Source organism: Papio anubis, chromosome 5 (assembly GCF_008728515.1).
Source record: "Papio anubis isolate 15944 chromosome 5, Panubis1.0, whole genome shotgun sequence".
NCBI classification, from domain to species: domain Eukaryota; kingdom Metazoa; phylum Chordata; class Mammalia; order Primates; family Cercopithecidae; genus Papio; species Papio anubis.
In genome coordinates this window covers 4,248,797-4,261,036 of record NC_044980.1, presented here as the reverse complement: position 1 = coordinate 4,261,036, position 12,240 = coordinate 4,248,797, and the positions used below count along the sequence as shown (strand labels likewise).

Below are 12,240 nucleotides of genomic sequence, written 5' to 3'. Positions count from 1 at the left end.
TATTGAGACAATTACTTTTCACAGATTTTGGATACTAAAATAAATCAACTTCTTAGGCCACATTTCACTTGACATGTTTTGCATCCAATTTCTAATGCATTAAGGGATGTACAAATAACTATTCAGTGACAGAAAATTAGAGCCACCAGATACATCATGTCACTACTATTGAAGCTTCCTATTATTTTAATACCATTTTTAAACTAAAGGCAACCAACCATTTAATCATATGTATGAAGCTAGGGAGTGATCAGCATATGATTTTTTAAAAATTTTATCCCAGTGAGACTTATTTTTGCTTCAAAACTGCTAAGATTTTACATAATGCCAGTACATGCCTTATTTGATATTTCCATTTGTTATTGATTAAATATGAAGAAAAAATAGAAAGTCAACCTATTTTTAGGTAGATATTTTTTCAAACAAATTATTTTAATTAGTTTCTATATATTTCTGCGAAATTATAGGAAAGAAGATACAAAATTAGCACTGATTGAGCTACTAATTTACAATGCTGATTTACTTGATTTTAAACACATGCTGTTTTTCCTAAAAAAAAAAAAAGCTAAACTCTTAAGTAGTGAAAAATAATTCAACAAATGACAAATGATGGATGTTGTTATTTTGAAAAGGAATCAAAGTCAGTAAAAATGATCCATGCCTGGAATCACTGGGGATGGAGGATCAGCGGGAGAGCAAGTGCAACTAGGAGTTTCTGATTCACTGCTGCAGCTCATGGCACTTGAGTGTTGGTAGGGGATTACTGAGAACAGCTGTTGTCCACAATCACGAAGGACAGGACTCCATTGAGTGTATAAATTCCCTTTGATACAGAGTCTGGCCTCAGGCCTCTAGATGATGATACCCTAACTTCTTCTTCAGGAGTGATTTAGAGTAGCCAAACTCAGACTGAAAATAGACACACACACAAGCCCCTGAGTGCTAATTTATACCTGAATGAGTCATGAAATACAACTCCCAAGCCTACTGAGGAAACTGTTCCTTCTCCCTCCTGGCAAGCTACACAAGAGGCTTAATTTTAATCAAAGCAATAAAAGAGGTCAAGTGCAGCCTACCATGGGGGAGGAATGTCTGGACACATTGTGTCTGACAGTTTCAGCTCCATACCAGAATAAGCCTGTCACAAGGCCTAGCAAGGTCTAGTTAGTGAGCCAGCCCATTCTTTTCCTTATATAAGGCTGGAATATTCCTACTTTGGTTTTTGGGGTCTCTTTTCCCCCATCCAAACCGGTGGTTGTGTAGATGATTTTTGTAAGGCAACAGAAGTCTTGTTCCTCCACTGTAAAAATCATTCATTATTCGAAGACATTCTTATTGAGGGCGTTACTATATGCCAGCCACTACGGAAAGTGTTGGGGATAAAGAAAGAAAAAGTCAAACATCCCTGGTATTTATTCTCTCAATATTTAGGGTAGTAGGCAGCTTGATTATACAAAGAAATCACCTCTCAACTCAAAGCTTTCCCTTTAAACTCTGTTTCCTGATGTGAACCTGAAACTATACAAATCCCATTTCTGTTTTGCCACCTTCTCCCTATTCACATCCACCAATAGCCCACACAATGGGGACAGTCTAAGGAAGGTGGAAGAACTGGCTTTTTCCTGTCTAGCCCCTGCGGACTGTCTACCCCTCACTTCCTGTCTGTTCCTTGTGGACTTCCTGTCTGTCCCAGTGGGCTTCCTGTCAAGCCCCAGTGGACTTCCTATCTGCCTCCTCACTTTCTGTCTGTTCCCTGTGGGCTTCCTATCCCTCCCAGTGGGTTTCTTGTCTAACCCCTGTGGACTTTCTGTTGGCTCCCTCACTTTCTGCCTGTCCCCCGTGGACTTTTGTCAGCTCCTGTGGACTTTCTGTCTGTTCCCTCACTTCCTCTTTGTCCCGGGGGGTGGACTTCCTCTTTGTCACCAGTGGGCTTCCTCTCTGTCTCTGATAGGCTCCTGCCTCCTGTTCCTGTCATTCTGACTTCACCCTTGCAGTGGCAGATCATTCTAGTTGCAGCTGCTGATTCCGGTTTGTAGCTCACTTAAAGAACAAGCTACAGTGTTTTCCCTCAGAGTCCTAGCACCGGCCAGCTCCTACTACTAAGGGATTTGAGGCCCAGCTCCAAATTTCTGAATTTTGAAAATCCCAAACTCTCCCCTAAGTTTCCGCAGCCCCAGGTGCAGTATATGCTTCTTGTAGTTGTTGTCTAGGGTGCTTTGATATTCTGTGTTTAATTTTTCAGTTCTCAAGTGCCTACTTAATACATTGTATTAATTCTCTCTCTTCAAATAATTTGTGTGGTTTCTGTCTCCTGACTGGACTGTGATTGATACAGTTAATGATAAATGCCAAATAGAAAAATAAAATAGGAGTAGGAAGTGAGAAACAGGGATAGGAATGAAACAGGGACTGGACGAGTTTAGATGGGTGGGCCAAGGAAGTCCTTAACAGACCTCCTATCTGTTCCTCGTGCACTTCCTGTCTGTCCCAGCGGGCTTCCTCTATAGCACCAGTGTACTTCTTTCTTAAAAGATAACATTTAAGGAGGAAAAAAAGGTCACATGCATGTTAAGCAGATACAATCAGACTGCTCTCGTTAAACCTCAGGCAAAGCAAGATCCTGCCTTCGAGAGCTTGGTTTCATTTGGACTCTTTTACTCTCTTTGTACTGGACTTTTGCTTGAGCAAGCACTCTCTTTAAAAGTAGATTTCAGATATTCTGTCATTCAGACAGTCCCAGGCCTGTATCATCCCCGAGAGTCTGGCCACAGGGTTCATCTTCTGTTACATGCAGGGAATCAACTTTCAGGTCTGAGCATTACTAAGAAGTCATCTCTTAACTCCAAACTCTCCTTTTAAACTCCGCTTTGTGAGGCTGAGGCTGGGACTCTACAAATCCCATTTCTGCTCTGCCACCTGATCCCTATTTCATGATGAAGAAGTAATATCATCAAGTGATTCTTGGTGAAAACACTGCTGGACAGAGAATCTGAAGACACACCATAGACGTGTCTGACTCCACACGACTTTGTAATACTGACCAACTGACTCTAGTCCGCTTGGATCCCAGTTTCATCACTTCAAAAATGAGAGAAGTGGAACAAAACCATAGATTTTATAGCTAAAATTCTCTAGTCATCTAATTTTTGTTTACAACTAACAGTACATTAATAGAGAAATCGGTCATCACTTCAAAGATGAAAGATTACCTTATAAAATATTATTTGATCTCATGAAATATATTCATTTCTGTTAATTTCAAAATTGCACTATTATATTTGTTCTTACATAATTAGCAGAAAAGTAAGAAGAAATTATCTATATTTTCGATTAGTTCTTCACAACCACCTTGAATTTCCTAGTCACCACTGGCTTTGGCCATTCTTTATCCAAAAACCTAGCATTTACTACATCTGTCTCACATGCCTCCCAAGACTGACATTTTTATCTGCTTATGCCATCAGCAGTCCTTCTCAGATAGTGACACCTTTCTTTCAAAACTTATAGTATCTCTTCTGATCATTCCCCATGTGGGTTCTTCCTTTCTATTCCTATTTTATTACCCTGGCTCAAGAACATTTTTTAAAGTCAGTTGAAAATCTGGCAGCATTTCAGACAGTTGCCTAAGATTTATTGAGTGTTTTAGAAAAATCTCTCAGTGACTAGCACTTTCAGGGAATCCCTGGAGTTTGTGGGTAGAAATAAAACCCAGTACAATTCAAACCAGGGCCCTGAGTAAGTTTCAAATCAAGTGAGAGCATAGACAGAACTGAGAATTACAAGATTTACAAGTTTTCCAACGTTTTTGAAAACAATAATTAGACTTTAGGAAAAATGATACCTATCCTATGCATTAATGCCTTGACAAACATCATGTTTTATGCAAGAGGAATTAAATTTCATGCAGATTTTATGCCAATGGCAGTCGACAGATTATATTAATTTCTTTCTAATCCAAGTACAGAGCTTTCAGAAAATCCTAAGAAAAATCTATTTCCATAATACGCAACAGAAAACATTTTTAAACAAACCTCACTTAAAAATATTGACTAATGGAGTTTCTAAAAATAGTTTTGTTTAAAACCCTAGTGATTGAACCATTTGTTAATAAAGTATACACTTCAAAAGAAAATTTACAGTGTTTGACATTAGTCATAGCAAGAAATCAGATGAAGTGGATTATAAAATTAATTTTACTTTTATTAATACCCAAAAATGGAGGTTGAGAAGATACAGAATTTCTGTTTGTAAATTGGAAATACAATCACTCATTACAAGAAAAAAATGAACTTAGGTTAATGTTTAACATGAACTTTGGGATACAAAGATGAATAATAAAGGACTCTTGAAGAGTTCATAGTCTGGTATTAAAAAAACTGTAAATAAATAATTATGGAAAAAAGTACACATATGTGCTTTAATATTTACACACTGCAAATTTAACATCACACACTGCAAATGTGGTCACTAAGCTCAAACAGCATTAGATGCTAAGGAAGATGGCACTGAAGTCGAAACCAATGAGAAAGTCATTACCCCTTAGAGAAAGTTCAGGTGATACAATGCAAATTCATGTGCATGAGCTCACAGGTCCCTGTAAGGCAGCAACAGCTTCATGATTAAGGGAAGTGAAATAGTACTGTGGTTTCAAGTGCTAGTTCTGAACTCCCACGTTTTGAAGAATTAGCTTTGGGATCATCCGTAAGGTGGGGATAATAAAGTGGTCTTGTATTATAATCTGTAAAATATGTTAATAATAGTGTCTATTGATGACATACTTCCAGAATGGCAATTTGAGAAGCATGGTGGGATTTCACCCCAGTGAAAGAACTACTTACTTGCTGAAAATTACACACATGCATGCACACATATGCATCAAAAGTCCTTGGAAATTATCTTAAGGACATAAAATATGGAGAAACAATTATTGAAAAACATTTCAATAAACCTTGAACAGAGCAGTGAAATTTGGTAGCATTTGAACCATGGTCTGCTCAAGTCTTTAGCTTGACCCCAGCTCAATGCGACAGAAGTTATTATCCAGGTATGTGTAGCCAAGAAGACAAAGAATCCCTATTTCCTTATCCCCAACAATATCTATTCTGGGACTCCATTTGCACCACAGGGGAGGCAAGCCACTTGCATCTGAAATTCCTTCAGTTCCATATTGCAGAAGCTCTACTCCAGGCAGGCATGGCCATGAGAACTTGATTCTCTTCTGCCAAGCAGCCCCTACACATAGAATGGGCACTACTCTCCAGGCCTGTCAGGCCAACAGCAATGAAACCCTGAACACATCCACTGCATCTCAATTGCAGGTTAAAGTTTCAAGACAGGAAGCAAAACCAGGGAATACAAGGGGTTACCATCCCAACAGCCGCACTCATAGAGTATGGGTGTCACAGTGGGAGAAGCAAGCCACTCTACCACTCGCATTTGCAATTCGTGTCTTGGAGGTTTTGCCCAGGGGAAGAGACAGGCTGCATGAACAAGGAGCTTGCCTCCAGGTTCTGAAATTATTTGGAACAGAATGTAGGAACTTCATGCCTAAGGGCATTTTCAAAAATAATAAAGATTTTGGTTGTGAGTAATTAACAAGAACCATTTATGACAGCAAGGATGACCCTGGAAGACAATGTGCTAAGTGAAATAAGCCAGAAACAGAAAGACAAATACTGTATGGTCTCACTCATACGTGGAATCTAAAAAAGAAGTTGAATACATAGAAGTAATGAGTATTGATTAGAACACTCCTTCCCAGTGGCAGAAAGGAGGAAAAAATGGGGAGAAGTAGGTCAAAGAATACAAACTTACAGTTACATAGGATGAATAAGTCTAAAAACCTAACATATAGCATGAGGATTATACTTAATAATACTGTATTGTATACTGAAAATTTGATCAAAGAGTAGATTTTAGGTGCTCTTAACTAACACACACACACACACACACACAAAGGGAACTATGGAAAATAATGGATACATTTGCTTGGCTCTAGTAATGATCTCATTGTGTGTGGTGTGTGTATGTGTGTGTGTATAAACATCATGTTTTCACCTTAAATATATATGATAAAAATACATTAAAAATAAAAATGGGCCAGGCACAGTGGCTCACACCTGTGGGCACTTTGGGAGGCTGAGGCGGGTGGATCACAAGGTCAGGAGTTCAAGACCAGCCTAGCCAACATGGTCAAACCCCGTTTGTACTAGAGATACAAAAAATTAGCTGGGCATGGTGGCGCACACCTGTAATCCCAGCTACTCAGGAGGCTGAGGCAGGAGAATCACCTGAACCCAAGAGGCTGAGGTTTCAGTGAGCTGAGATCGTGCCATTGCACTCCAGCATGGGCAACAGGGCGAGACTCCATCTCAAAAAAATAAAATAAAATAAAATAAAATGAAAAAAGAAATAAAGGAAGCCATGATGACAATGTCATACAGAGAATTTGAATGAAAATACATTTTTAAAATAAATAAAAAATTTTGAAATTGAAAAGTATAATAAACAAAATGTAGAATTCATGATGGGGCTTAATAATATATTTGAACTGCCAGGATAAAATCAATGAATTTGAATATAAACAAGGAATACATTAAAAAAATGAATGAAGGAAAAATGAATGGAGCCTCAGGGAAATGTGGGACATCATTAAACATATCAACATATGCATAATGGATACCAAAGTATACATGCTAACATATGTGTAATGCAATATGCATAATAAACCACAGTGAAATAAACAGTTGACTTTTCACCAGAAACAATGAACATCAGAAAGCAATAGGATGACATATTGAAAGTGCTGAAAGTAAAACAACAAAAAACCATCAACCAATGCAGAACAATTCTACAGATGACTATGACCAACTGAGTCCTCCCCACTTTCTTCCTTGCCATTCTCAAGAATGACTGCAAAATGTGCTGGAAATGCAACATCAAGAGATAGGAGGAAAGGGCAGAAACAACCTGGACTCTGTTGCAGTCCCTGCTTGTAGTGTGATGTGATGACTGAAATGTAGAACTTGTTGTGATGATTGAACTGCAGAACTTGTTCAGCGCATCATGTGCCCAGGTATAAAATCCAGGGTGGGCTGCTTTCCTGAGTGCCTCAGCCATGTTGCATGCAGAGACAAGACTTCATCCACTCAGACAGCTGTATTGAGCCTTGTGTACCAGCCTGTGATTATTCCTAGACTTCTGCTGTCCCTTGTTGCCCTACCTGTCTCTAAGTAATAAACCCACTTCATGTAACTTGTGTGTGGGGGTTGCTGTCTCACCAAACTCAGACAAGTTGCTAACCTCTGCACAGTGAACCCTCTTCCAAAGCCAATAATCTCTACCCAGTAAATCAGAACCACAGTGGATACTCCTTCATACTCACTGGGATGGCTATTTAAAAACAGAGAACAATAAGGTTTGGCAAGAATGTGGAGAAATAGGAACCTTCAGACATTACTGGGGCAATAGAAAATGGTTCAACTAACATGAAAAACAGTTTGAAAATTCCTCAAAATGTTAAGTGTAGAGTTTCCATATGTCCCAGAAATTACACTCCTAGGTATTTACCCAAGAGAAATGAAAACACACATTCATACAAAATCCTGTACACAAATGTTCATAGCAGCATTATTCACAGTAGCCAAAAAAAGTAAAACAATAATGTCCATCACCTGATAGATAAATAAAATATGTGGTATACTTTAGCAATAAAAAAGGATAAAGTACTGATATGTGCTGCAACATGGATGAATCTTGAACACGTTACGCTAAGTGAAAGGAGTCAGTCACAAAGGTCACATAGTGTATGCTTCTATTTATAATCAATGGCCAGATTAGGCAAACCTATACTGTCTAGGATGGGAACGGGGAGATCAGGGGAAGGAGAACTGACCATAAGAGGTTTATTTTTGAGGTGATGCAAATGTCTCCAATTAGACTCTAGTGATATTTGCACATTTCTGTGAATATACTAAACACTACCGAATTATACAATTTAAAGGGTGAAACTCTATTAAATGAATAGAGCTAATTAACTTTTTAAGGAGTGAGTTACATCTCAATAAAGCTGTTTTTAAAATAGTACCTATTTCTTCAACTTATCTCCAAGCTAAGTGAGATAACCATTATAAAGCTATTAGCAAAGTATAACATTCAATAAGTCATTATTGTTCTTTGTGCTATTGCCATGGTCATCATTGTCTCTTACTTATAACTAGCGCTCTAAGTCTATCCATTATTTAACCAAGTACTAGAAAGTATTTACTGAGTGACACACATTTATGTGCTTGTGGTTGGTGACCACAAACAGATCTGTAACAACAATTTGGTAGAGATATAAATATAACAGGGATCCTTTTTCCAAAAATTACCCTTATTTAACTAAATAAGAAATATTTTAAGTCAAGATACTTGGTGGCAATACCAGGGTAAACTCTAGAAATAATTTTAGGGTTTACAGATCTCATTGAATATATTATACCTGGGTTTAATATGCAAATATTAAGGTCTTAACATTTATAGGTGGTGTTAACAGGATGTGAGCTTGGCAGATGCCAGCAGTCTTCTCCAGGACTGCTTGTTACTCCTTCATTTATGGGCATCATGTTCTAACTTTACTATGGACTTGGTTTCTGGATAGTTTCCAAAATCCTATCCTGACACTCTCCACCTACCAGCAAGGCATGCAGAGGCACCCTCCTCTGGGTTCTTCTGGCTCCCATGTCTGTCCCTGTTTCCTCCCCCTGTAGGGGACTTGCCTGTGTCCTGCCTCTCTCGTTAGACAATAAACTCCTGAGGCCCAGGTCTGCTGGGCTGCAGCCATACGCAATTCTCAAGGTCATTCTGTACTTAAATTGTCATTGTGAACGTGAGATTTAGTGTACTATGTTTGTTTAGTTTTTCCTTTCTTCTTTGTGAATATTTATTTACTATAGATAGGATAACACCTCAATGATTCACTTTCATGCTATTCCTCAAACCAATCATTAGTGGACAACAGCAAAATCCTTCCAAATGCAGAGTCTGAGAATCAGGGTGAAAAACTATATATCAGTTTGGAAATTGCATTGTCTTACAGTGGTAAACCATTTTCTCTAATTAAATGACACAAGATATTATGTGAGAATTAAGCAATATATTTTTAAACCCAAAAGTAATGTTCTTATCCTACAAATTAAATAGATAGAACGGAATATAGAGCATTTCCTGCTAGAAGAGATCTTTTCAAAGTGATGGCCTCTGGGCTCTGCAAAGATACCTAAATAAGAACAGGGCTCTTTCCAATGCCTTTGATTTATCCTGTCTTATGACGAAAATCCTCAACCTCACGCTCTTAAGTCTGATTGAGGTCACATTTGTAGTGACCATCTATGGACAAAATATCAGTAAAGCTGGACTACAGGTATTTGGAAGATTAATGGAGAAGACATATAAATTTCTCTTCCAGCAGCTATAGTATCAGATATCACTATTTATTATCCAGAGAAGCATTTTTTTCTGTTATTTATAATTTCTTTATCTTTCATTATCATTATACACTTACTTTACTGTTAACTTTTCCTGTTAACTCTGATCAAGCTCAAAAAGCACCAGAAATCTCAAGCTATTGCAAAGCACCTCAATTCAGGGAACAGACTCCAGGGCACAGCTCAGCCACCCTGGCTCAGGGAGATCCAGGGGCCTCGGGAAGCTTGCATCCCTGCTGGGTTAGCAAGAAGTATCTCACCAATTTCCACAACCAAATCCAAAATTACCCAAGGGTAAAGGGCACAGCACACCTCGTTGCCACACAGATGGCTTCCATTTCTGGCTTAAGCCCTTGTGAAAGAAAACCAAGGAAGATGTATCTTCATTTTGTGCATTTCATGAAGAGTTCTAGTCCGTTAAGGAAGACTTATTTTTCTTGGGAGAGTGTGAAAGAAATCAGCCCCATTGTCTTCATGCTTAACAAGAGCGCCAAATAACCACCACCCTATCCCTAGCAACTCAACCCAAAAGTTTCTTATGAGTGAAATAGCAATGAGATCAACTCATATCAAATTTCCCTAAAAAGCAGAATGTTAACATTTAAAAAAATTTTTTTACAGGATTTAGCATTTACATATATTTAGTATTTTAAGGAATTGGTTATGAATTCAGCATCCAAAATTCACACACACAAAATCTTTATGAGATGTGGGGTCTGAATTCCCTCTCCTCAAAAAGGGAAGGAAATTTAAGCACACTGAAAGCTTTTTCTAGAAAAGCAATAAATGTCCCAGACCTGTTAGCCAAACCTTTAACATCCTCAAGACCTTGAACCTTGAACACATTTTCACTCTGCTGTGTAAGTCACACTTCGCTCCTCTGCACCTGAGCAATTCATTTGCTGCCAAGAATCTAAGAATCTCCTAAGATTTTTCTCCCTAAATATATGAAAATATTTTAAGAAAAGTAAAAAGCAAGCCAGTGAGATTTTGACTTGGGTAGGCCTGAGGGATGCAGGTAGATTCTTAGCTCAGCCAGATGCCCCCCTCTTTAGGGTCCCTGTAAATCGCAGCACCAGAAGCATCGAAATGATGTGCCATTCCAAACCCGATATGCAGGACACGGGGAATGCACCCTGGATTCATCAGTCCAGGAAGACCAACAACGCCCTGCCATGGATGAATGCCCTAATGTGTAAGCAGATTATCATCATCAGAATGATAGATGTACAGTATTCAAAGTCTTTCAAATATCTGATCAAATAATCCTCACGGCCAATCTCTTGAATACTGTTGTTCTATTCCAAATGAAGACATTTCTCCAGTTTCTGTCAGTTAGAAGCTGTAAGTTGGAGTAAAAACATCCCCTAAGAAGCTAAAGAATTCAGATTTGGCCAGAGGTTCTTATACACAATTTTCAAACTGAAGTGCTCTTCCACAATAATTCTAGAACAGCAGCAGCAGGGTGGGTGTGCGCACTGTTTCCAAATAGGCCAGAGGAGGCACACAATGTTTTTTGGAAAGTTTTACTTGGCAATATTCCTCCTGCTTAATCTGTGCTGCAGTACAAGAAGAACATCTATGTGAACTCGAGGGAAAGTCCTGGTTACACTCTCCTTTCCACCATCACCAACCTCGCCTCCCTAGCTGGGACTCGCGCTGTACTCACCAAGCCTTGGCAGGTTGAAAGGGCCACTGACGAGTTTCTGTGGGATCGCAAAGAGCCTTGATAGAAACAGAAGTCCTCTGGCAGTAAAGTCTGCACAGACTTAGTGCCTGTCTTTCCCAACGTCTGCACAATAAAGCCGGGAGCCACCAGGCTGCTGGAAGTCCTCAAATCCATGTGGAAGTCATGCCTGGAGCCTTTCAGCCGAAGGTGAAGAGACTCAACCCCTGACATGGTCACTGCTCTTCGCCGCCGTTGATGGTGCATGATTTCGTGGGACACGTAATCGCCCCTGTGGTCAACCTCGTAGGCAGAGACCAGGTCATATTCTGGAATTAAAAGAGTGAGGAGAGGCTGAGTCATTTCAGGATTCCGAGAAGAATCAGGAAGTCTTAAGATATAATATTATTTTACCACATGATCTTTCCACCCAGTCAAAAATGACGAAGAAAAATGCAACACCTACCCATACTGAATTCAAAGTGTGGAATACGGAACATCACAGTTTCAAGAAAAAAATGGTAACAAAGTCCCCATAATGTGCTATTCCCAAGCCAGGAAATCCTACGACACTTAAAATGGAAAATAAATTATTATTATTATTATTATTATTTATTTATTTATTTATTTTGAGACGGAGTCTCGCTCTGTCGCCCAGGCTGGAGTGCAGTGGCCGGATCTCAGCTCACTGCAAGCTCCGCCTCCCGGGTTTACGTCATTCTCCTGCCTCAGCCTCCCGAGTAGCTGGGACCACAGGCGCCGCCACCTCGCCCGGCTAATTTTTTTTGTGTTTTTAGTAGAGACAGGGTTTCGCCGTGTTAGCCAGGATGGTCTCGATCTCCTGACCTTGTGATCCGCCCGTCTCGGCCTCCCAAAGTGCTGGGATTACAGGCTTGAGCCACCGCGCCCGGCCGAAAATAAATTATTGATCAAATAAAACCAAAACCGAACTTTTAGGATTGCATTTCATAAATTGTACTAATAACTATCGGATACAATCATTTCATAGTTTTCAAACATACTTCAGTCACATTATTTCTGTTTCTCACTGAGCTGATAAGAAATTTTACCTTGAAAACACCCAGAATTTTTCAAAAAGCAGTTAAA

The 12,240-nt window shown here is 39.2% G+C and overlaps 1 protein-coding gene across 1 annotated transcript in view; it reads right to left on the bottom strand.

The window, feature by feature from the left end:
• The window catches only part of ADAMTS16 (ADAM metallopeptidase with thrombospondin type 1 motif 16), a 179,936-nt gene that overhangs the window by 160,283 nt on the left and 7,413 nt on the right, over positions 1-12,240 (bottom strand). The window contains exon 3 of the mRNA XM_031666079.1: positions 11,137-11,462. Within this exon, the coding sequence (XP_031521939.1) occupies positions 11,137-11,462 (326 nt within the window). The remainder of the gene's footprint in view (positions 1-11,136; positions 11,463-12,240) is intronic.